Source organism: Rousettus aegyptiacus, unplaced genomic scaffold (assembly GCF_014176215.1).
Source record: "Rousettus aegyptiacus isolate mRouAeg1 unplaced genomic scaffold, mRouAeg1.p scaffold_m13_p_3, whole genome shotgun sequence".
Lineage (NCBI taxonomy): Eukaryota > Metazoa > Chordata > Mammalia > Chiroptera > Pteropodidae > Rousettus > Rousettus aegyptiacus.
This window is the reverse complement of record NW_023416306.1, coordinates 28,618,107-28,642,892: the sequence shown is the minus strand read 5'-3', so window position 1 is coordinate 28,642,892 and position 24,786 is coordinate 28,618,107. Positions and strand designations below refer to the sequence as shown.

The following is a 24,786-nucleotide window of genomic DNA, read 5'->3' as shown; positions in this document are numbered from 1 at the left end:
TTTAGAATTGAATGGCAATACACTGATAACTGGCCCAAGGTCTTATGAGGTGTTGTCGGGTTGCTCATGGGCGCCTTTATGCCAGCGGGAAGGTGGATCAATATCTAAGATGGTCGACGGCTCACAACCAAAGTTATAGTGGAGGCTTCCTGGGTGGCGAGATCAGCCAAACAGAAAAGTCCCCGCCCCATAACCCCACCGACATCTTGGGTCAAAACCTTTAAAAACCGTGTCTATACCCCAGACACGTGCGACTTCCCTGGCCCCTTCCCTCGGGACCAGTGAACCTCGCCTGCAGACCCCAATAAAGCCTGTTTCATATTTCGCTTTGGCTCAATTTCACCCTCATTTTCATCTCCTCCGGCCGATCAGTTGTAGGATCAACAAACTCATCAGTATAAGATAGAGTCTACATACATCTGGATGGCTTTACTGATGAATTCTACCAAACATTTGAAGAATAAATGCCCATTATTCATAAACTCTTCCAAAAAATACAAGCAAGAACATAGTCCAACTCATTCTTTGAGGCCAGAATTACTCTAATATCAAACCAAAGACATCACAGGAAAAACTACAGTTCAATATCCCTAATGAATATAAACACAAAAATGCTCCACAAAATACTAGCATACTGAATCCAGCAACATATAAAAAGGATTATACACCATGAACAAATGGGTTTTACCCCAGGACAGCAAGGTCTTTTAACATCTGAAATCAATTAATGTAATATACCATATCAATAGAATAAAGGACAAAAACCAAATTATCATCTCAACAAATGCAACAAAAAAGCTTTTGAAAAAGTCCAACACACTGTCATGATAAAAACACTCAATAAACCAGGATTAAAAAGGAACTTCCTCAACCTAATAAAAGGCATCTACAAAAAACCCACAGCTAACATCCTACTTCATGGTGAAAGACTGAAAGCTTTTTCCCTAAGATAAGAAGACGACAAGGAAGCCTGCTCCTTCCACTTCTTTCAGCATTGTATTAGAGATTCTATCTCAGGCAATATGGCAAGAAATATAAATAAAAGGTATCCAGATTCCAAAGTAAGAAGTAAAACTACCTCTATATGTAGGTGATAAAACCTGGTATATGGAGAACCCTGAGGAATCCATTTAAAAAAGTTAGAACTAACAAACAAATTTAGCAAGGTTGCTAGCTTACATACAAAAATCAATTGCATTTCTGTACACTTGAAACAAACAACTGAAAAATGAAATTAAGATTCCATTTACAGTAGTATCAAAGAGAATAAAACATCTGGAAATAAATTTAACAGCAGAAATGTCAGACTTAAACTCTAGAAACTACAAAACATTGTTGAAAGAAATTAAATACCTAAATGATTATGTTTATGGATCAGAAAATTTAATAGTGGTAAGGAATAATATTCCCTAAATTGATATGATATACAGAGTCAATGCAGTCCCTATTAAAATCCCTACTGTCTTCATTGCAAAAATTGATAAATTGATCCTAAAATTCATTTGGAAATTCAAGGGGCCTAGAATAGTTAAATATATATATTTGTGTATTTGTGTGTGTATATGTAAATATATATATATATATATAAACAAAGTTGGAGGACTTCTGATTTCAAATCTTACTACAAGGCTTACAGTAATCAAAGCAGTGCATTACTGTCATAAAGATCGAAATAGATCAATGTAATAAAATTGAGAATATAGACATAAACCCTCATATTTGTGGTCACGTGATTTTTGACAAGGGTGCCAAGGTAATTCTATGGGGAAAGAACAATCTTTGAACAAACAGTGTTGGGACAACTGGATATCCACGGGCAAAAGAATGAAGTTGGACCCCCTCTCTCAAACTATATACAAAAATCAACTCAAAGTGGATCAAAGACATTTCCTCAAAGAAAATACATGAAAGGCCAATAAGCACATGGAAAGATGCTTAATGTCATCAGTCCAGGAAATGCAAAGTAGCTACAATTAAAAAGATAATAAATGTTGCCGAGGTTGTGGAGAAATTGGAATCCTGATATATTGCTGATGGGAGTGTAAAATGATGCAGTCACTTTGGAAAACAATTTGACAATTTCTCAAAAAGTTAAACATAGAGGTACCATATAACATGGCAATTCCACTCCTAGGATGTACTCAGGAGAATTGAAGGCCTATTTCTACACAAAAACTGCATATGACTATTCATAGAATTATTCATAATAACCCCAAAATGCAAACAACATAAATGTCCATCAGCTGATAAATTGGTAAACAATTCCATATGAGGGAGTGTTATTCAAGCCTAAAAGGGAATAAGAAATACTGATAAATGCTACAACAATGGATGAACCTAGAAAACCGTAAGTTAAATAAAAGAAACCAGATATAAAAGCCACATATTGTATGATTCTGTTTATATGAAATGTCAGAATAGACAAATCGATAGAAACAGAAAGTTGATTAGTGGTTGCCAGAGAGGGGAGAATGGAAGTTATTGTTTAATGGATACAGAGTTTCAGTTTGACAATAAAAAAAACATGGATGGTGGTGATGGTTGCACAACACTATATATTATATTTAATGCTACTGAACTGTATACCTCAAATGGTTAAAATGGTATATTTTATGTAGTGTTTATTTTACCACAATAAAAGAAAGATTTCCACAGAAAAAGAAGGATAAATGAAGCAAGTGTGGCAAAATTCTAATAATTATTGAATCTGGAAGATGGGCACATGGTTGTTTTTTTAATTCTATTCTATAATTTTGTTATAAATTTTTCATAGTTAAAAAAATAGTGTGGAGATAGGCAAAATAGATATCTTTTTGATGACAGTTCAGCCTGGTGGAACAAATAATGGAAAAAGTTACTGCAAAACAAAAAATAAACTCAGGTTTGACAGTGCCTTTCTCCTGTGAAAAACCTCCAGGGCCATCTTATCACCTACGGGAAAAAAAAACAAGACTCCGTGAATCTGCACTTTGCTCACCTTGCCACCCCCGTCCTGCTCCTCCCTGACACATTTCTTCTGAGTAATACCAAATCACTTGTAAATCTCCCACATATGTGCCCAGGTCTTCATGCCATGTATGTCCTCTGCTTAAAATTCTTTTCAGGTAATAATCCAATCTCCCTCTCCCTAACCTCTCCTTCAGAACTGGGCTGGATCACCAGCTCCTCCAGGGAGTATCTTCTGAGCCAGAATAATATTAGGCACATACTAAGCATTATATGAGTGTTTGCTTTTTTTTTTTTTAATAAGCTTATGTGACAGTAGAACTTCATTTTCTTTGAGTTACAGACAGAAGACTCCTGATTGAAAGAACACATTTGCTTTATTGGTTATTATTCTGATTCTCGTCCGTGCATTAGCTTTATCTCAAGTATTGCAAAATCAAGTAATCATTCCACGTGGATACTGAAATTGAGAGGCCATTCTGGTACCTACCCTAGGGGACTTCTATGGCAGAACCCTGGGACCTCTGCCATGAAAAAGTCTCATCTACTCTTAGTCCTTTCTCTTTTGTTTCTGCATCTCCTCCTACCACCAACTTTCACTGTCAGCCTCTTGCCCAGAGTCTTTCTCTCCCTTGTACTGCTGCTTACTCATGCTTTCTCTTTCTCTCCTACTTCTTTGGTGTGCTCATGACCATCATGACTCCAAGTGGCCTTGCTTTACCTTATGACTTTTCAGCCCCAGCTCTCATTGCCATCTAGCTCACTTCTGATGTCCCAATTCAAATCCCAAAGAGTATGAATCTGTGTGGGCAGAGCTTTTTGGTCTGGCAGCCTCATGGACCATGGCCAGGCTGTGGCCTGGTTACTCAGATACTTGCTGCACCTTAGCTAGTGGGTAGGGAAAGCTGAAGTTAAAACGAAAAACAAAAACCTGCAAAGTTTCACAGCCTAAGCCTTCCCCTTCAGCAGGATGTAAGTGCTAGTGCAGAGGTGAGTTGTCAGGTGTGCATGTTAGGCAGGTAGTCTAACCCCAATGAACAGTAGATAGGACCCATCAAGGGTTCCCAGAGGTAGTGAGAGGAGCTGTCCAAAATTTTTCAGTGGGTCTCGTAGTGAATATGTGAGCAAATGTCAATTGATATATCCACTGTTCACCTCAATATACTTAATACTCTATTTTAAACCTGTAATGTTTGCTTTATTTAATATATAGCTTTACTAAGTACAAGACTTTGTTTTAAGAGTTTTTATATCATTAAATCCTCATAATAGCTCTATGAGTTTGGTATTATTATTATCCATACTTTACAGGTGAAGAAACTGAGGGGCAGAGAAGTAACCTGCCTCTGGTGACATAGTGGTAAGCAGCAGAGTCAGGATTGGACCTAGGCAGTCTGGCTTCAGACAGCTCTACATTACACTGTCTTTCACAGTCAGATTAGCTGACCATACTAAGCCATCTAAAAAAACATACTCTTGATTTTCTTGTAGCCCTCTTAGAACCTGGTATGGTAAAAGGCATGAAGGAGCTGTCCATTCAGATTTTTGTTCGTTTCCCACTCTTCATTTATAATATTGTTAGTTTTTCACATTTTTTATTTAGATTTTTTCAAAGAGGGGACTGCAAAATGGGAAGAGTATAGGCTTTGGAGTCAGACAGATCTGGACTTGAATCCAGGCCAAAACATTTATCTTGGTGTGACCTAACCTATCTGATCTTAGTTTTCATCTCTGTAAAATGCAGGATTGCTGGGGGGTTTTGGAGAGTGCATGTAAAAGACCCGGCACATACAAGGCACTCATTATGTAATAGTTACTATTGTGATAAAATCCTGGTAGTCAGAAAGACTTCATGACCATGAAGAAACCCAGGAGGTTTTGTTGCTGTTAGGTACTATCTGAGCTGGACTTTAAGCCAAGTATTGCAAATAGGTTACTTGGTCCGCCATTCCCTCATATTCCCTTCCCATGTCAGACATTACTAATTGATTACAGAATTATTTCTTGTTGAACCCAGAATCCTTTTCATTATTGCTCAAGGCAGGGGACTTGTAATCAATGGAGTTTAGCCCAGGAGGTAGAACCTGTTGGCCATCTTTCCTTTAAGCCCAGATATAGAGACTAGTTATCCAAGCCATTCTTTTGGTAGCCCATCCAAACCTATCTGGGTTTCTTTTCAGTCTCTTCTTTACCTTGGGACACATAGGTTTTGGGGAAAGTTGCTTGTGGTGACCCTGAGCTTGTACTTTTATGAGACTCGGCAGGAAAAGAAGTCTAAACCCATTAGCCATTACCTCATTCCCTACAAGAAGGGTCTGCCTTTTGACATTATAAAGCTTGTGGAGGAGATGGAAAAGAAGGTAAAACACCTTGTGCAAGGGAGTTACACAGCTAGTGCAGATCTTTGTTGGCTGGAGTGGAATCTCTGGAACTGGTTGCCCAGTCTTCCCAAGTTCCCACTGTGGAGGGACCCCTTTGGGGTCCAGTTATATCCCAATCAAAAGGACATACGTTTTTTCCTTTTAAGGACAGCCTCTTAAGTTCTGGGACTCTTCTTTGTCACTCAGTCAGTCTTCTGCCCATTTATGTATATTCCCTAGTTCCCTTTAGCACTATAATATGGTTTGAATAGAGAACCACTGATATGTGTGCCAGCTGCTAAAACAGTGTAAGAGGTACCTTGCTCTGTCCTGTAATTACATGTTGAAAAATAAGTAGAAAATTCAAAAATAATAAAAATTATCTGATTCCACCAGCTACTGTTAGCATTTTGTTTTCCTCTTTCCTGTTTTATTTGCATAAATGTACATGTAATTTTTTTAAAATGAGATAATGTTACCATGAACATTTTTCTAGGTCAAAACATCATTATATTTAGTAGCTGCATGATACAGCACTGTATAATAGAGACATTTTAATTTATTTCAGCAGTCTTCCAATCTTGGACATTTAGGACTTAGAACACATGTTTGTACATATATCTTTTGGAACATCCCTAAATTAGTTCCTGAAGGTACTTTTTAAAACTGGTGTCATGTGCTGCCAAATTATAAGATATTTCTTATATACATTTGCTTTAAACTTTTGTTTTTCAAACTTGGTGGTAGAATTTTGTGGCTTTTTTTCCCAAACAGAATCTTGTATTATATAAATCAATCATATAAAAAAGATAAAAACCCAGCTGTTCTGATAGGAAAAGTATGGAGCCCTCAGCCTCTTCCTCAGTACCACTTACACCTGTCTATACCTCTTCACTTCCCCACTTTCCCTCAATTCCTTGCCCCCGGCTGATATAAATGGTTCTTTATACTATGTCTTCTAATGGACTTTGAGAAGTAATGAACTTTTGGCATCTATTATCAGTAAGGGTGCTTTCAACTATAGATAATAGAAAATCCAATTAAGTTGGAGTAACAGTAAGGACAGTTCACATAATGTCTCACATATTAGCAGGTCCAGAAACAAGGTGATTCCTGGATTGTTTAATCTAGTGGCTCAGTGATATCATCAAAGATTAGGTTCTTTGCATTTTGGGGGTCTGTCTTTGTTAATATGATGACTCTGGCCCAAATTTGTCTCCTTCTGATCACTAGATGGCTATAGCACCACCAAATATTACATCTTTGCACAATTCCTGGAAGGGGCTAGAAGGTACACCCTCTCCTCATATTCCTCTTGGAGAGAGAAGTCCTCCAAACTGATTTCCCCTCATTTCTCATTGGGTGGAATGGTGTTCATGACCATTCCTAGGGCAATTACTGACAAGTAGAATAGAATCACCATAATTGGTTTAGACCAATCAGGATTAACCCACTAGAGTTGAGGAAGGGCTTAACCTTCCCTGAAACTCTTAGCAGTCTGATAGCTGAACAACATCCAGGTTCTGTTGTCTAGGGAGGAAAGAAGAAATGGCTGCTGGGTAGCAGCCAACAGTTGTCTGCCCTAGCATCCCATTAGAGAAAATACTGAAAACCCAATGTCAAAATCCCAAGGCTGCCTCTTACTTTTGGTTTGGCCTTGGGCAAATCACTCAACCTTTTTGGGCTTTAGTTTCCTTATCTGTAAACTGGAGATAATGATCCCTGCCTTACCTACCCTACAGAGTTGTGGAGAAGGAAAAATGAAATTGGATTATGAAAGAACTTCACAAAGTACTTTACTACTATCAAATTAAATTAGCTTGTTACTAATTTAATTCTTAGAAATAAATGAGCAACACCAACCCCTCCGTGAAAAGGTAGGAAATCAATAAACCTCCTCTAGGGATGTTGTAGTGAACAAGTCAGAAAAATGCCTAGACTTTCAAACACATCTAGAGAGGAGAAAACAATGAACAACTAAACAAAACAGAAGACAAAAGTATTAAGTATCATGAAGAAAATAAAATAGGGTATTTGGTAGTGACGGACTGGGAATTAATGCGTAAGTGAAAGGGTAGATGAGTAGGTGGGTGAGCAACTCTGTTGCTAAAATATGGCTAAGCCTGCTTAGGTTCTTCTGAGCTGCTATCCAGGGCTTGTGGACAGGTCTCCTTTCCTCTTCCCCATGGCAGCTCAGCAAAGCTGACAACTAGTCATTATGGTGACCAGCCTGGCTAACAGGTGTCCATACAGTGTAGTTGTCCACAATGCTCAGTACAGGGTCCATTTGAAGAACCCAGTGCTCTCTGACCAGGTTAGTGTCTGTCTCCCCGTGCCAGTTTCAGGACCTCTTCAGACATGAATAAAGGGAAAAGCCCATGCCACTGTAAGGTGCAGGGAACACATACCTCCAGCTCTTCCCATTGCTTGAGTTCCCTTCTAGTCCTCATCACTGTTCCCACTATCTTCTTGTGTGTATGTGATATTTGGGGTTAGAGGTTAGCTGAGCCCCAGCTTTGTGCTATACCTGGTACTAAATACTTGGCATACTCTCTCTCTCTCAAATGCACACAACACCCCCTCTAAGTTGAGCCTTGTTATAATTATTTTACCCTTGAGGTTCAGAGCTGTGACTTTACATGGGGCATACAACTAGAATGTGCCAGAGTCCATTTTCAAAGCTTGCTACATTATAGTGTTTGCATTTTCCAGTGTGAATTTAGTCTATCCACTAAATTATTCCCAATAGGTCCAAATCAGTTTTGTAGGTGTTCTTTTATTTCTTATTGCTCTCTCCAAGCCTGGGCCTGTCTGCCTCTCATCCTGTAACTGTCTACATCTATTCTTTCCTACCAAGACTGGGTGTGAAATGAGTCTCAATCCCCCAGCCAACAGCTTACCCTCTCCTTGCTTCATCCAAAGTCAGGTCATTGGGGTGTCAGAGGTCCTGCTAATTCTTCCTAGAAAATGGATTGACATTAAAGACCCAGTGAACATGCATTTGCCACCAAGCTTAGAATGTGCTACTGATCCCTATAGTGAAATTGCGGATCCTCTGGGCTGGGGAACAGAAACATCTGTCCTCTGCATTTATTCCTGAGGTTGAGGGTCATCAGTCTTCATATCCCAGACTTCCCTCCTTGATTCCACCTGAGCGGAGACCTTGCAGATGGTTTCCCAAGGGCCTCTGTTGCTAGCCTGAAGATAATAACTTTAGGACAGCTACATCATCTACTTTGCCCTGATGAGAGCTTTATGCCTAGTTGCCAGACCTTTGCTTATCCAGGATCAGTTTCTCAAACACCATAGTTTCCTGAAATATTCTTCTATTTTTAAGAGTTTAGTAGTTTCCAGTATTTTGCTTCAGCAAGGGTAATGGTTATTAGTATAGTCTTTGGGATCCAATACACTTGGATTCCAATTCCAGCTCTGCCACTCTAGCTGTGTGACCTTGGGGAAGTCACTTCACCTCTCTGAGCTTTAGTTCTTTTGATAATAAAATGAGATGGTAAAAAATACTACTTAGGAAAGAAAAGGGATAATTATCTGATCTTTACTTTTCTCATATGAAAAGATTTGGGATCCTCATGTACTTAGAGTCTTTGAGTCCTGGTTCTGAGATTTTTAATACCCTAAGTTTTTAGAGGAGAAAGATGTACTTGTAGTTGGAGTAAGTAAAGAAGTCTTCTTAGCAGAGGTAGTCCTTAGCCAGAGTTCCAGCTTTTCATTCCATTGGACTTGACCAAGATATCTATCTGGAAAGTTTGTTTTGACCTGAGTTTGCCCCTTTACTCTAACCTTCGATTTTTCATTAATGTCCACTTTGTTAGGCCTTGTATTTTATTGTGATGAACAGAGATTCTGCTTCTGACAGTGTGTTTTCTTGCAGGTCTGTGTGAACTGAAGAAAGTCTGACCTCCCTGCTCAGGAAAAGGCAATGCTGCTGGAGTTTGCACTTGCTATTTCCAGAGCTGATGACATAAAACGACCATTTCAAAATGCTTGAGGTTCATGACTTCAACAGAGAAGATGCCTGGTACATAGTTACTATCCAACTGCCTTACTCATTTTATCAGTCTAATCAAATTCCTAATCTAGTTTCTAATCAGTCTATAAGTTCTTAATTAAGAATTCTATCTGATAGGTGGAACCAATGATGTCAAAGACATTAGGAATGAACCTGCTGCTCCCAAAGTATAAAAGCCTGAATGGAAAGGCCAGTGTTTACATTTCGGGCACATTTCATTAGAAGACATCAGTTGGGAAGTAGTTTTTAAAAAACACCTAGTCAGTGGATAGAGAAGAACATAAGTAAGTTTGCTCCCTGCTTGCTTGATGAGATAGATCCTAAGTGTTGGGGGTATCCGCGGACTTATGATACCCTGGCCTAAGGGAAACCTTTGCTATTTGTTTACTTTTGTTGAGCTCTAAAAAGAACATCAGGAGCAATATTTACCTTCAATACCAGTGGTGAAAGGCCTTGCATCAATCATGCCCGCCATGCCCTACCTGGCAGATGTAAGCATGGTTGGCCCTGTGCTCTGTTGCTTGTAAGATAGATTTGATTCAGGTCTCCAGCTCCCCTCAGTGACTCCTGGCTGGATATGTGCTCCTTCCTGCAGAGAGGAACGCTTTGGCTTTGATAAAGGCTTGACCTACTGTGTAGGAGCTGGGATTCGAGCAGATATTCACGATACCAATAGGCCCCATTTCCACTCACTGTACAGGCCAGGGCTTTTTAGTGCAGAAGTTAACCTGAGTCCTTAGACTCCTAGGCTGAGTAGGCAGTATACTATGCCACTTACTGTGTGTGACCTGCACATTCTATGGTAATTTCTTTCTCTCGTTGGTCTCAGTTTCATAATCATACCCAGCCTCTTTGACTAGTCAGGCCCACTCATCCTCACGCACACAGTTACGGTCACTGACAACAACAGACTGACTCTGTCACACGCGGTGCCCAGATGCTTATTGCCCCATATAGTAGCCCCGGCCCTGGGAATCTTCAGTTGTGACACTTAAAACTAATCGTTCCCTGCCGCCGTCGGTCTGTGTCCCCGCTTTCGCGGTCCCCGGCGGATGGTGGCCGAGGGGCGGCGCGGGTTTCCCAGCCGGCGGGGTTAGGCCGCCGCGCGCCGGAAGTGGCGGCTGGAGCGGGAACGCTGAGGTGTCGGCCCTCCGGGCAGCGGCCCGGGGGCGGGGGCGTTGGTCATGTTTCCCGTCGGGCCAGGTAGCCCCGGAGGGGACTTGACAGCCGGAACCGGAGCTGAGGAGCCAGCATCCCACCGGGGTCAGGAGGCAGCCGCGGGGCCGCTCCCTTCCCCGCCCGCGGCGCCACAGCCTGGGGCTGACGCAGCCCTTCCTCCGTCGCCTTCTCGGAGCCCTCGCCGCCCCGGCGGCCCATCGCTATCCCAGGCCGCACGCGCCGGGGAGCTCGGGCCGCCCGGAGCTCTGGAGTCCTCAGCTGCTTCCGCCCAGGGACAGCTGTCACCGCCCTCCCCGACGCGCCGGCGACACGGGCCAGACTGCAGGGCCGGGAGCCGAGGCCGGCACGGTCTCAGCACTTGCCTGGGCGGCCCTGGCGCTAGACTGTTCGGGTGGCTGAGAGAGCGCAGCCTGGGCCGCGGGCTGTTCGTGGACCCGGCGCGGGACAATTTCCGCACCATGACTAACCTCTATGCTTCCATCCATCCTGCGGACTCGGTGTACCTCAGCACCCGTACCCACGGTGCCGTCTTCAACCTCGAGTACTCGCCCGACGGGTAAGCGCGGCCCCTCGGAGGGCGGGTACCCGCCTCCGCCTGGCTCGGCTGCCCGTGGGCGGCTGCCCAGGGTCGCTCGCTCTGCCAGGGCAGGGGTATGCGGGTCCTTTTGGGGCCGATGGTCTTCATGTCCCTGGCGCTTTCTGAAGTGCTCTTGTCGCTGTCAGAGGCCCCATACGGACTTTTGAGGTTGGCTGCCCCGGGCCTCATTTGCTCACCTTTAGGTCGCCCAGTCTCTGTCAAGGGTAAATGGGTAAATGCCTAATGCCCACATGGCACGTCTGTCAGAGCGGGTCCAGAACTAGGGTCTTATGGCACACAGTGGATGTTCAGTAAATAACTGAATAAATGCCCATTCTTTCCCTGTCACCTTGGCTTGCATTTTTCTCACCTAAGGTTGTGTCAAGCGTAAGGAGCCTGCAGATGATGCCTGTACCCTGTGCCTAACTTGCCCTGCGGGGGAAAAGTGTGCATTCCTTTGCTCCACTAAGATGCTAAGACACGGCAGAGGTGTCTTGTGATGTGGGGCATTTGTGAAGTTACCAGGCCAGACTACATGTTTCTGTTAAGGAGATCCAGCCTTTTCCCTGAATGATTCAATATTTCATGTTTGGCCTCGGTTTACTTTGGGCTAATTTTCAAGATAATATGTTTTTAAAACTTTGTATTGTGAGTACACCAAGTTTAACAGCAATCAAAGAAAAAATTTACACACAATTCCACCTTGAGATGACTTAGTTAATATAACTCTTACCTGATCGAGGCTTCTGGATTCCTAGTCATTTGCTTAGTTGTTCATTCATTCACATTCCCTGGAAGATTCAGCAAATAATTATTGAGCACTTATATGTTCCAGATGTGGAGGTTGCAGTGGTTAGCAAAACCAGCTAAACCAGCTAATGGCACCGCTTTTAATGAGCTTGGAACCAATTCATTCAACTAAATGTCAATAACCATACTAAATAATTCATTATGTGTATTTACAAATTGAGATAAAGTCTTGAAGGAGCCTGTTTGGAATAGGGTGTTTGAAGTTTCTCTGAGGAAGTGACACTTAAGGAACATCAGAAAAATGAGTGGAAAATGAGTTAGTTAAGATAGGGTTGGGGAGGGAATAGAAGTATTTCATATGGAGGAACTTGTATGTCAAAGGACCTGTGGCTGGAGAGGCAGCATATCCTGTCAGAGAAGCTGAAACACAATAGGTTAACAAAGCAAAAAATTTTGCTAAAGAAAGACCTGAAATATACTAAGAAAGGAACAAAGCAACAGAATCTGGAATCACTGTGAGCAGATACACCCTATTCCATTTCATTGATGCAAATGCTTCTTCCTAATTACACTTGGTGCTGAGATCTCTGGGGTGCTCCTTATAGCAGTTGGGTGGGACTTGTAGCAATGAATGTGCACCTGAGTAAGGGAGAATTGGTGAGAGGAGAAACTATTTTGCCGAAGTTTATTCATGGAACCTCCTCTCCCCTCTCCTTCCTCCAACCAAGCTTCTCCCAAAATATCAATTATTCTTCATAAATATTCAGTTCCTCTCTTCTCCATATCCCAGCTCCTCTCCTCCCTACCTCCTACCTATTCTGTCATGACTTTAGAAGTAGCTGTTTTTACTCTTTGAAGGTGGGATTTTAGGTAGAGGATGAGAGGAATAGAATGAGTTATGAAGAAGGAATTCTATTGCCAGTGGTATTAGAGTGAGGAACATATTACTGATAGTTCTTTTTGATCTGTATTACATTTTCCCATAGAAACATTTTTGTAAAAGGTGGTTAGCTAGCTACTCTAATACTTAAAATAATTCAATAATGTTTAATTACCCAGTTAATATGTACTCATTGTAGAAAACATAGGCAATAAATGAACAAAAAGAAGCTAAACAAAACTTATGATTTCAGAGATTAACCGGAAATCCAAGGAAATTTTTTCTTTGTATATGTTAATATAAACGTGGAATCATGCTGTTTTGTGGCCTGCTTTTTTTCATACACTATATTGTGAATTACCTATGCTAATAAATATATTTCTGAACATTATTTAAATTTTTTCATTAGTTTAAATAAAACCTCTATAAACAAATATTTTATTTAGATTTATGTCCTTATGATAAATCCCTGAAATGAATTAAAGATTATGACGATTTTGGATACCTATTAAGTTGTCTTCTGTGAAGACTAGACCAATTCTCATTCCTATCAAATACATATGAAAGTGCCAACATTGCACATTGCCATTCTTTTTCATCTGTACTAAAGTGATAAAATAGTTGAATATCTTAATTTTTTAGTATCTTACTACATACACTACTAATATGCCCAAAATTTTTATAAGATTTAAAGTAATTTTTTGGAAAAAATTACATATGCTAAATGAGATAATTTCTCACATCCTTCAATTATATATGAGTTAAATCAACTTTACTGGGTACCATAATTATTGTCACAAGGACTTCTCAGTAGAGAGGAGGGGTGACACTGAAAGTAAGAATTATATGAATTTGATAGAGACCCGAATAGAAAGAATCTGCCCTAAAAAAAAAAAAAAAAGAAATGAAAGGACACATGTATTAGAAGATAATTTCTAAAAAAATTCCAAAAATATTTTAAGCAATAGCAACATTGTCAGGATAAATGTATCACCATTCTCAAGCAATTCCTTTATAAGAGCACTGCTGAAGAGAGAATAAGTGTGTTGGAAAATAGAAGTGAAGAAATTATCCAGAATTCAGATGAGAGACACAGAAATTGAAAATACAAAGGTTTAGTGACATGAAGTATATAGAGAAAAAGTGTACCATATATTTGGTCAATTCCTGAAGAAAATGAGGTAAATAAGGAGACGAAAAATCTATTCAAAGAGATAATAGCTGAAAATGTTCCGGAATTGAGAAAAAGCACTGAGTCATGATTTAATAAGCCCAGCACCCCCCAAGTAGGAATCTTCCCTAGATATATAGTGACACTGCACGACAACAAATATAAAATTTTAAAAGCTACAGAAAAAAAAGGCCTTCAAAAAGCAGCCATGATCATTGTGATAGCCAATTAGTCATTAATAATAGTGTAAATCAGAGGACAATGTTGGAGGAAAAATAACTGCCAATCTAGATGGCTATACTTAGCAAAGATAGATTCTTTGTTCTTCTCAAAAACAAAGATGAAATAAATACATATTCAATCAAAGCTGAGGAGTTTGCTACCAGACTTTCAATAATGGAATTCTAAGTTCAAAGAGAAGAAAATGTTTTCAAATGGGAGGTCTGAGATGCTAGAAGGAATGAAGAACAAAGAAAATGGAAAATATGTATGTAAAACTAATTTCACCTTTTGGGATTAACAGAGATGAAACCAAAATAGAAGACAATAATGGCATATAAATTATGAAGAGATGTTCTAAATTTCTTAAGATTTTTTTTGAGAGAGAATTATGATATATTAGCTGTAGAGTTTAATAAGTTTAGTATACATATTAAAATTTGCAAGGTAACCACCAAAAGACAAGAAAGAATATATTATTTATAGACTAGTAAAGGGAAAATATGGAATAAGGAAAAGAATTCCAAAAGAAGAAAGGGGGAAAAATAGAAAATTTTAATAATATAAATAAAAAGCACAATGAATGGCTGAAAATAAATCCATATATTACTAATTATAATAAATATAGAGGCACTAAACATTCAAAAGGGACAGGGAAAGATTATTTAAACATTTTAAACAAAAAGCTGGTAAGTTATATTAATATACAAAATAAGCTTTAAGATAAATTACTAGAAATATTAGGTCATGTCAAAATAATAAAAACTTAATTCACCTGGAAGATAAAACAATTCTAAATTTAAATGAATTTTAATATAAACATAAGAAAGGATACACGAGATATAAACAATACCACTTAAAATCTTGCTCTAAAGGGCACATGTAGAATACTGCATTCAAGCCTGATATTCGGCTAGTACACATTGGTTCAGCTGTACCAGTTGTTAAAATATTGATACATGTCCATAGTAGTTGAATAGTTACTGCCCCAAGCCCATTGAGTGCCCTTCTAATGCTTCAGCACCTTCCATGGGACTTCCCAGAATAACTTCTTATATAGCAACTAAGAGTTAAGAACTGGCACAGCAAGCTGCCAACAAACCTCTCATGGGAGGGCTATAGCATCTATTATCATTGCTCCTCACTCATGCCAGGTACTCCCCCTACCCCCCCATCCCCGCCCCCACAAATCCATTGATAAAGGCTTTTGAGCTTGTCTATAGTGTAGGGCAGCTTGTCTTTCTCAGCCACTCTACTCTCACATGGTCATTTGGGGGAACTGCAGCCTCTGGGGAGATCCAGAGAAATGAAGAAAGCAGTCAGATGAGAGTTAGAGCACTATTGCAGGCACCATCTAAACGTATTGACTCTTGGCATAGCATGCATTTCCATGGCAGGATCCATAGCAGATGAATAAGGCCTAAGGGGATGGTTTACAGATGAATGATTCCTGGGATGCAGAATCCTAATTTTTATCATTCTGATTAAATTTCACCATTATATAGTGGGTTAGGTTTGCCAAAACTCATTGAATACCTGCCCACCATGGGCATTAATAACACTCATTTTATTAATGAAAATCACTGCCAACATAAATCTTTCTACCAGACACATTTGAGAGAACTGAGAAGCAGAAAAGTAATCAAATAAAAGAATTTGTATTCTGGCTTAAATTCCTAACTGCTATATTACATCACCTCTCATCTGAGCTGAAGGATTAGGTTTGACATAATTAAATATGATATAGCAATAAATTACTTTTGTGACTTAGTTATTAATATAATTGAATACATAGTGAATATACAAAATTAACAGCAAGCATTGTAAGGGCTAAAAAAATACATACTTATTTCAGCAAAAGTTAAAAAGGAAACTCAGCTGCATGAACAATTCTGTTTATGGTGAGTGATTTTTTTTTTTTAATGTGTCAAGACTACAAGTTACTTAATGACTACCTATTTAATGTGGAAGTTCTTAGAGGGGCTTCATGCATTTTCCTATGTCCATGGTTCAGGCAAATGTATCTGTATCAAACAAGATTATGACTATAATTTTTAAAAATTAATAAATGATTGGAAATTACTAGAATAATTTGATGAATGGTTTAAGTTCTAATTAATAGCACTTGGCAAGCATTTTTATAGTTTATTAAGAAAATGTTTTTAGTTTTATTCATGTTTATATTACTATTGAATTTTTAATATCACACAACCAAATGTAACAACTACCTCATACTTGTTTTTTTAAATACAAAATTTTCACATGCAAAGCCACATATTTTAAGAGTATTATAGAGTACAGTTTTTCAGTACAATGTGATAACTAGAAATTTATAACAAAAAAAAAGATAACTAAAAAAAATTCCCTGTGTTTTCAAGTTAAGAAACGTTTATAAATAACTCATGGGCCAAAGAAGTGATAATGGAAATTAGAAATATTTAGAACTAAATGGTAATGGAAGTACCATGTCTCTCAAAAATTGTGGGATATATATAAGTAAAACAGTATCTCATAGGAAAATTATAGTCTTTAATAAACTGGAAAGGAAGACAAGGAAACTAAGACTCTATCTCAAGAAAAAGAATAGTGAAGTTATCTGAAAATAATATCAAAGTAAATCTGAAACAAGGAGAAGGAATGAAATTCAGTAATAAAAAATAGAATTAGTGAAATTTTAAAATTCAATAGAAATGCCCAACAGAGTGAAAAAATTGTCTTTGAAAAGACAAATGAAATTGAAAAACACTCATTGATCAAGAGAATGCCCAAATAATATTAAGAATAAAAAAAGAATGAAAAAGGGAATATAACTTTAGATGCAAAAGGTAGAAATTAGCTCTCCAGAAGTAGCAAAGTAGGTGGTTTGGATCAACGTCTGAGAACAATTAGAAAAACTAGAGAAAATATAAAATATAAAATATAAAATGTTTAATGTAAGATATGAAAAGCTTATTTTGAAAGGATTGGAGAATTAAGGCAATGAGGAAATTGCAAGGCCAAGATCTGTAAAAGGAGGGAAACCAGATGTGAGCACACCATTTTAGCTAAATGAATCTAGCAATATGGTAGAAATGAAAGGTTGATTTGACATTAGAAAATAAATTAATGTAAACCACTACATTAACATCTTAAAGGAAAAATATAATTTCAATAAATGTTAGGAAGTATTTTATACAATTTAACATATATTGATGAAAAATGAAACTTAGCAAATTTGTAGTAGAAAAAAACTTCCTTAATCCAATAATAGGAATCTACCACCACCACCCCAAAAAAACCCTACAGCAGACATTGTAGTTAATAATGAAATGGTGAATGTATTCTTAAAGATCAGTAATAAGACAAGAGTGCCTGCCATATTAACATTTCTATTCAACATAATACTAAAAGTCCTAACCAGTGCAGGAAGGAAAAAAATTATTAAAAAAAGCAATTGTTTGTAGATGATAATGATTACTAAGAAAACGAACAAACAAAAACAACCTACAGATAATGTATTAAAATAGCAATATCGATGGACAAATATTTTAAAAATCAGTTGCATTTCTGTATACCAGCAACAAAGTACAATTTTTAAAAGAACATTCATAAAAGCATTTAAAAAAATGGCAGTACCCAGGAATAAATCTTAACAAAAAGAAGGCAAGACTCATATGGAGAATCTCCATGGTAAATGGAGATACATCATGTTCATGGATTAGAAGACTCGATATTGTAAAGATGTCAATCCTATGCAGGCTTTTCTATAGATTTATAACAATCACAATTAAAATCCACCTCTGGATTTGTGTATGTGTGTGAACATAACTTGTTAAGTTGATTCTAAATGTATAAGGATATCCAAAGGTCCAAGAATTGCCAAAATATTCTTGCTAAGCAAATCTTGAATATGTGGAAAAGTATGCATATTAATGATGGAATGATGCAATATTGTATGATATAAATTCTACTGAATTAATTTGTAAAGTCAGGACATCCCAATAAAAAATACCAATAATATATTTTGGTAAGCCCTGACATGTTATATCTAAAGTTCATTTGGAAGAGAAAGTATATTAGCTCCCCCAAAAGTTTATAAAGCAATAAAGCAATCTTGCCTTGCCACATATCAAATATACTATAAACCTTTTAGAAATTAAAATGATGTGATAGAGTTGCATGTAATAGAATATAGAGTACAAAAACAAAACATATATCATAAAGATGGCATTTCAAAACCAATGAGAAAAGTGTAGGCTTTGGTATTGAGACAAATTATATACATTTTTATTTTTTAAAATATATTTTATTATTATTTTTTTAATTTAGTTCCAAGTATATAGTACATTGGTTAGACATCTATATAGTTCATAAAACAATCCCCCTATTGCACCCTCCCTCCCTTGACCCTCCACCTAGCCAACGTATTAATACTAACTGCATTCCCTATGCAGTGCTCCCCATGCCTGTAACCATCCATCTTCTACTAATTTGTACTTTTTTAGCCCTTCACTTCATTCTCCTAGCCCTCCAAACCCCTCTCTCCTCTGTCCGACACCACATTGTCCACTATATTTGTGAGTCTGTTTTGAATTAGTTTGTTCTTTTTATTCCTTAGGTTCTGCATACAAGTGAAATCATATAGTGTTTATCTTTCTCTGTCTGACTTAAATACCTTCTAGGTCCATCAAAGCAATATCTTTTTCCATCCCTTTCCTTTTCATGTATAGGGGCCTTGTTTTCTTATTCTTTCAGCCACTCTATCTTTCAGTTGGAGCACTTAATTTTTTTCCATTTAAAGTACTTATTGATGGGAATGTAGTTGTTACCATTCTTTATTTCTGTTTTTGGCACATGTTTTTTCTTCTTAAAGAAGTCCCTCTAACATTTCCTGTAATACTGGCTTAGTGGTGATAAATTTTTTTAGCTTATTTTTGTCTAGGAAGTGCTTTATTTGTTCTTCAACTCTAAATGATAGCTTTGCTGGATAAATTATTCTTGGCTGTAGATCCTGGGTCTTCATCCTGTCAAATATTTTTTGACAAGCCCTCTGTCCTGCACAGTTTCTTTTGAGAAATCAGCTGCCAGTCTTATGGGTAATTATTTGTTTTTCTCTTGTTGCTTTTAATATTCTTTTTTTTGTATTTAACCTTTGACATTTTAATTATGATGTGTCTTGGTGTGAGGCTCTTTGGATCCCTGATTTTTAGAATTCTCTGAGCTTCCTGGGGTTTTATGTCCATTTCCTTCACCAGGTTAGGGAAGTTTTCCATCATTATTTCTTTAAACAGCTGTTCAACATCTTGGTTTTCTTCAGACTGATTTCCTTTTATAATTTCCATTTCCATTTTTATGCTTTTTATCTCTTTGTTGAAGTTCTCACTGAATTTATCTACACTTCCCAAAAGTTCAGTGAGCATCTTTATAACCGGTGTTTTGAACTCTGCATCTGTTAGATTACTTAACTCCATTATATCTGGATCTCTATTCTGTTCTCTCATATGGTTTCTGCTTCTTTGTCTTCCCATTTTGGCTACCTTTCCATGTCTGCTTCTATGTACTAAGCAAAGCTCCTAAGTCTCCCGGTCTTGTTAGTATGGATTTCTGAAGTAGGTGTCCAGTGGCATAGTCCTGAGAGGGTTTTAGCTGCAGGCCAAATTTATCCCGGTCCTGTGCCCCTTCAGGGCCACCTGTTAAGATGCAGCAAGCAATCCACAGACGACGTGCTTATAGTTGCCTCAAAAGGCCACACGAGAAACCGAGGCCAGCTGCCTACAGTGTGAGTCTAGGTGCTGCTCAGCAAGAGCACTTGACTCGCTGAGGCTATACCAGGATATGGCTTGGGAGGAGCTGCGAGTTGGAGGAGGCGGGGTTTTGGGGAATCCTCTGGGCAAAGCTATGGTGGCGCTGTGTCTGGTGCACTGATAGTGGGGGAGGGCTCAGCAGGGAATAATGGATACTGCCAGCACTTCTGTACAGAGCTAATCTCCCTTAGGCCTTTACTTTGAAAATGTCTCCCTGTAAGTCCCTGGCGCCTCTTGTGTACAGCCGAATCAGCACTGGTGCTTGGAGTGAATAGGTCCGTCACCACAAAAATCTGTGGCCCCTTTTAGAGGATTCTGCCTCTCCTGCTGCCACAGCCTCTGTCTCACTCAGCTGCTTGGGACCGGGCAGCCCAGTATCCTCGCTCCATCCTGCCTTCTGCGGTTGCAGGATGCTTTCTTGGACTTCTCCCTAGTTATATGGCTTGCTTGTTCCTCTAGATTCCAGCCGATTTTTCCTTGCTACTGCTCCTTGTTTCCATCACAACTTTGATTTGGTTGCCAGAGGGATGAACGGAGCCTTTATCATCTACACCATTTTTTTTCCCATCATGATATACATTTTTAAAAGTTACAAATCATGCCATGTACAAAAATAGATTATAATTGGATTAAAGCAAAACTAATGACTATTTGTTTTATAGATCTTTTATTTACAATGTTTAAGACTCTCAGAATCATTGACTCATTTACTTTTATGAACAAAATGGAGAAAAGTTCATTCCATGATTTTTGACTAACAAAAAGAAGTTGCTGTTTTTACTTACATCTCCTAAAGTTATAGTTATTAATTTGAATATTTTTTACTTATGATGATCAACTAGCAAAAATTATTAAACCTTTGAAGTCCAGGTGTCTCAAAAAAGGTTTATGTAGACATTCTTTAAAAAGGCCATTTCATGGTTATTAAATCCGGAAAACATTTTAATTTAGTAGATTTTTTTCCCTTTCCCACTTTATCTAAAAAATTTGTGCTGAATAAAAGAGTTTGACTATTTAAAATTCTATCATATACACTTTTATCTTACGTGTACAAAATTCCATTTGTTATTGGAACTATAAATTGGAAAGATATGCTGTTTCAAAGACTCAGAATTTTATATGCTAGATTTAATGTGAAAGAGCAATGCCCACAGCAAACTAGATTTAATCAAAGTCAATAAAAGACAATAGCTTTTCAGAAATCAAAATGGGGCTTGTAAAAGATTTATAATAATATAACTTTGTAATAAGGAAGAGTTGAAATGATATAATACTGAAAAAGCCGTAAAGGAAAAGATTATTTGACTATATCTAACTGGTAGGATATATGCCGGATCTTTTTCAGATCTTTAATAGGTACTGATAAAGAAATACATAATTTTGTTGCATATGATTTTTCCCATAGGTTGCCTCATCTATGCATGTTTTTCTGCAACCAGCTTTTCTCATATCATATCCATAAGCTATCCCTTTTTAAATGTTGCACCATATTGCAAAGTAGTATGTACCATGGCGTATATAATTTATCATTCCTTCTTTCATATACATTCACTTTTCTTTCAGTTTCTCCTTACAATGAAGCATATATTTATAAATGCTTTTTCTACTTATGAATGATTATGTCTCTAGATTAAATTTCCAGAAAAAAACTACTAAGTCAAAAAGTATGCACATTAAAATTTTGGTAGATACTGGTACTCTCCAAATATAAGCTGTTACCACAGTTTATATCATAATGTATGAGAGTATCATTTCCTAATATTGCCAATAGCAGATAATGTCAATATTTTAAATATTTGCTACTAACATGGGCAAAAAGAAGTTATTCACTTATAGCTTGTGTAATTATAAATAAATGAACATCAATATCTAGAGAATGCTAGAAAACTAAAGAAAAATGTGTCATTTGCTTTCAGGTCAGTGCTAACAGTTGCTTGTGAACAGACTGAAGTTCTGCTTTTTGACCCTATATCATCAAAGCACATAAAAACACTTTCTGAAGCTCATGAAGACTGTGTGAATAATATCAGGTTAGTATTATAGTGAAAAAGTGATCTTTATTAGTGTGATCCCAAATATTGTTTTGGAAGTTCATGAAAATTTGTAATGCCTTGTCTAGCAGTGCTAGATGATACACATTTGTGAATTGTGAATCTTTTCCTTTGTGAAACTTCTCTTTAATTATAAAACTTGTTAACTATTTTGGATTAGAATCTTTCTGAAATGCATTTTTCACTTCCGTATGATTTTCTTTTTCTCTTTGTAATCAGGGTCATTATTATGAACCTCGGCCAATATTAAGATAGTCCTAATGCCTTTGAACTAATGATCTGTATAGACTTATGGCATAGCAGTCCCATTGCTTAGGCTGTCTCACCACCACCCCCGAAATTCAAACTATTAAAGGGAAAAAGCACATAAGTACAGAGAAGGTCTTTATACTGTGTTGGAAGCTCTTAAATTCTCAACAATATGGAAAGTAAATAACAGTTAAACAGTTTGGTGGATTAATATGCAGTCATTAAAATGATGGACACAAAGTCTATATATCAACATGGACAAATGCTTGGGATAATATAGGTTAAAAAAAATTAAAATTGTACCAATATGACATGATGCAGAAGAAAAACGATTAGAAGGAAATATTTTAAAATGCTAACGGCGGATGAGTTGGAATGGATGGATTATGAGTAATTTTTTATTTTCTAAACTTTATGTAAAGAGATTATAATACTTATGATAATTACTTTTAATGTTCAAAAAAAAAGAAATGTGGAAATTACTTTTAGTCAAGGTGACAAACTGAGTTTTAATGCAACTCCTATGTTCCAAACACAGAACAAATGATTAAATAACAAAAGATATAGTTAGGCTCTGCAAAGACAATAAACATCTTTGTGGGCCAGAAACAGAACACAGACATAAAGCTATTAGGAGGGTTTAAATCACAGGCTCACTAGGTTTCAGCCTGGTACTGACATGCAGTCATTTGACTTCTATCAAAAATCAAAAGTATTAAAATGCTTTATGTGAGGCAGAAACCAGATCCAGAACCGCTACGTGAAACCAGAATTTTGGGTGAAATGCCTGTTTCATTCATGAAAGGCTGAAGAAAAAAAAAAGAAAAAGCTATTTACTACCCTGGGCTATAGGTTTTAGCTGATAAAGACACAGCCTCATAAATTAATGGACCCATTGCTAGGTCAATGATTTAATGTATATATGTGATAGCTCCAATATTATCATGAAACTGGAAGCCTTAATATCACAAGGTCTAGTTGTGGGTTAGGGGTCCAGAAGTCCAAGTGGGGCAACTATAAAACAACTAGAAAGAGAGAGAGAGAAAAAAAATTACAAATCTTTCCTACTCAAAATTAGCCTATAACCAAAATTCCAAAACTCATGAAGACATCTGACATTAATGTCATAACAAAACCAGCAACTAGAACAGGAATTTTTTCTGGATGAAATTAATTTTATGGAGTAGTCCAACAAAGACTTTATTTTTAAAAATAAATTATTTTATTTATTTTTTTTGACTAGGTTATACATGCACGTGGTACAATATTCAAAGGTACAAAAGGGTAAACAGTGAAAAGTAAGTCTATCTCCCACCTCCGTCCCCTAGCCACCCAGTTCCTCTCCCCAGAAGCAACCACTATTACCAATTTCTTGCTATCTTTTCTGAGATAGTTTGTGCATGTCCAAGCATATATACACACATACATACACTTTTATATAAATGGTAGCATTCCACACATACTATTATATACCTTGGCCTTTTCACTTAATAACATATTTAGAAATCATTCCATATTAGTATCCATGGGATGATCTTATTCTTTTTAACGGCTGCATAGTATTCCATTGATTAGAATAAACTTTAAAGCATTTTTAGGATGCTCAAAGAAATGGTAAGGGGTACTTTCCATTTAAAGAGAGCTCAAAATTTATGAAATGAAAGAGATGAAACAAAGATAGGTTAATGTAGTAAAGAACCAACTAGAATTCTTGGAAATTAAAAATGTAGTTGATATATAAAACTCAATAGATGGGATAAATTTACCTTTTAAATATTGATGATAGAATTGCTGGGTTAGAAATAGTATTAAAAAATTCATCCAGAACACAGAAAAAAGATATAAATATGAAAGAGTAGTTAAAAATAGGATTAATTCAGAAACGCCAACTATATACAAGACTTACAAAAAAAGAAGATGCAAAGATTGATGGAGAAATAATTTTTGAAAACACAGAAGGCTGAGAATTTTTAGCATTAAAGAAGGACATGAATCTTATCAAAAATAAACTTTAGAATGTCAAGTAGGCTAAAAATAAAGATAAATCCACATTTAGATAGGTTGTGGTGAAATTTTAAAATATCAAAGACAAAGAGAAAAATCTTAGAAACCACCAAAGTTAGAAGTCTGATTACCTACAGAGGTACAATAATTAAACTAATAGAAAATTTCTCATCAGCAACAGTTGAGGGTAGGAAAATAATGGGATAATATCTTAAATACTGAGGCAATACTATATAATATCCAGGTCAACTGTTATTCCAGAATGAAGAACTTTAATAATGAGGGAAGTGGTAAATGTTATTAATTATTAATCGCAGAAAGGTAATTTAGGGTTGTTTTTTGGGGGGTACATTTAAAACAAAGTTAAAACTGAAATTCTAGATTAGCACTATCCAATAGAACTGAATTCTAGTCACATATGTAATTTTAAATTTTCTAGTGGTCACATTAAAAAAGAAGAAACATGAAGTTAATTTTCAATAATGTTTTACTTAACCCAGGATGTCTAAAATATTATTTCAACATATAATCAGTATAAAATTTATTGAAATAGTTTAATTTTTTTTATGCTACATCTTCAAATTCCAGTG

General features: G+C 37.1%; 1 protein-coding gene and 1 long non-coding RNA gene across 3 annotated transcripts in view; one reads left to right on the top strand and one right to left on the bottom strand.

Annotated features, from left to right (window-relative positions):
• Positions 1-2,581: 2,581 nt before the first annotated feature.
• LOC118615057 lies at positions 2,582-11,075 on the bottom strand. Of its 2 annotated transcripts, none has more exons than XR_004956334.1 (4): positions 10,980-11,075; positions 9,763-9,922; positions 8,207-8,266; positions 2,582-2,931 (listed from the first exon to the last, which is right to left on the bottom strand). It is a non-coding gene; the product is annotated as an uncharacterized LOC118615057 (long non-coding RNA). The 2 variants fall into 2 exon arrangements; XR_004956333.1 differs by having other exon boundaries at positions 9,816-9,922.
• Positions 10,431-24,786, top strand: part of DCAF10 (DDB1 and CUL4 associated factor 10) — a 44,216-nt gene continuing 29,860 nt past the window's right edge. Inside the window, exons 1-2 of the mRNA XM_016146239.2 lie at positions 10,431-11,068; positions 21,809-21,922. Of these exons, the coding sequence (XP_016001725.1) occupies positions 10,518-11,068; positions 21,809-21,922 (665 nt within the window). The 5' untranslated portion in view covers positions 10,431-10,517. The remainder of the gene's footprint in view (positions 11,069-21,808; positions 21,923-24,786) is intronic.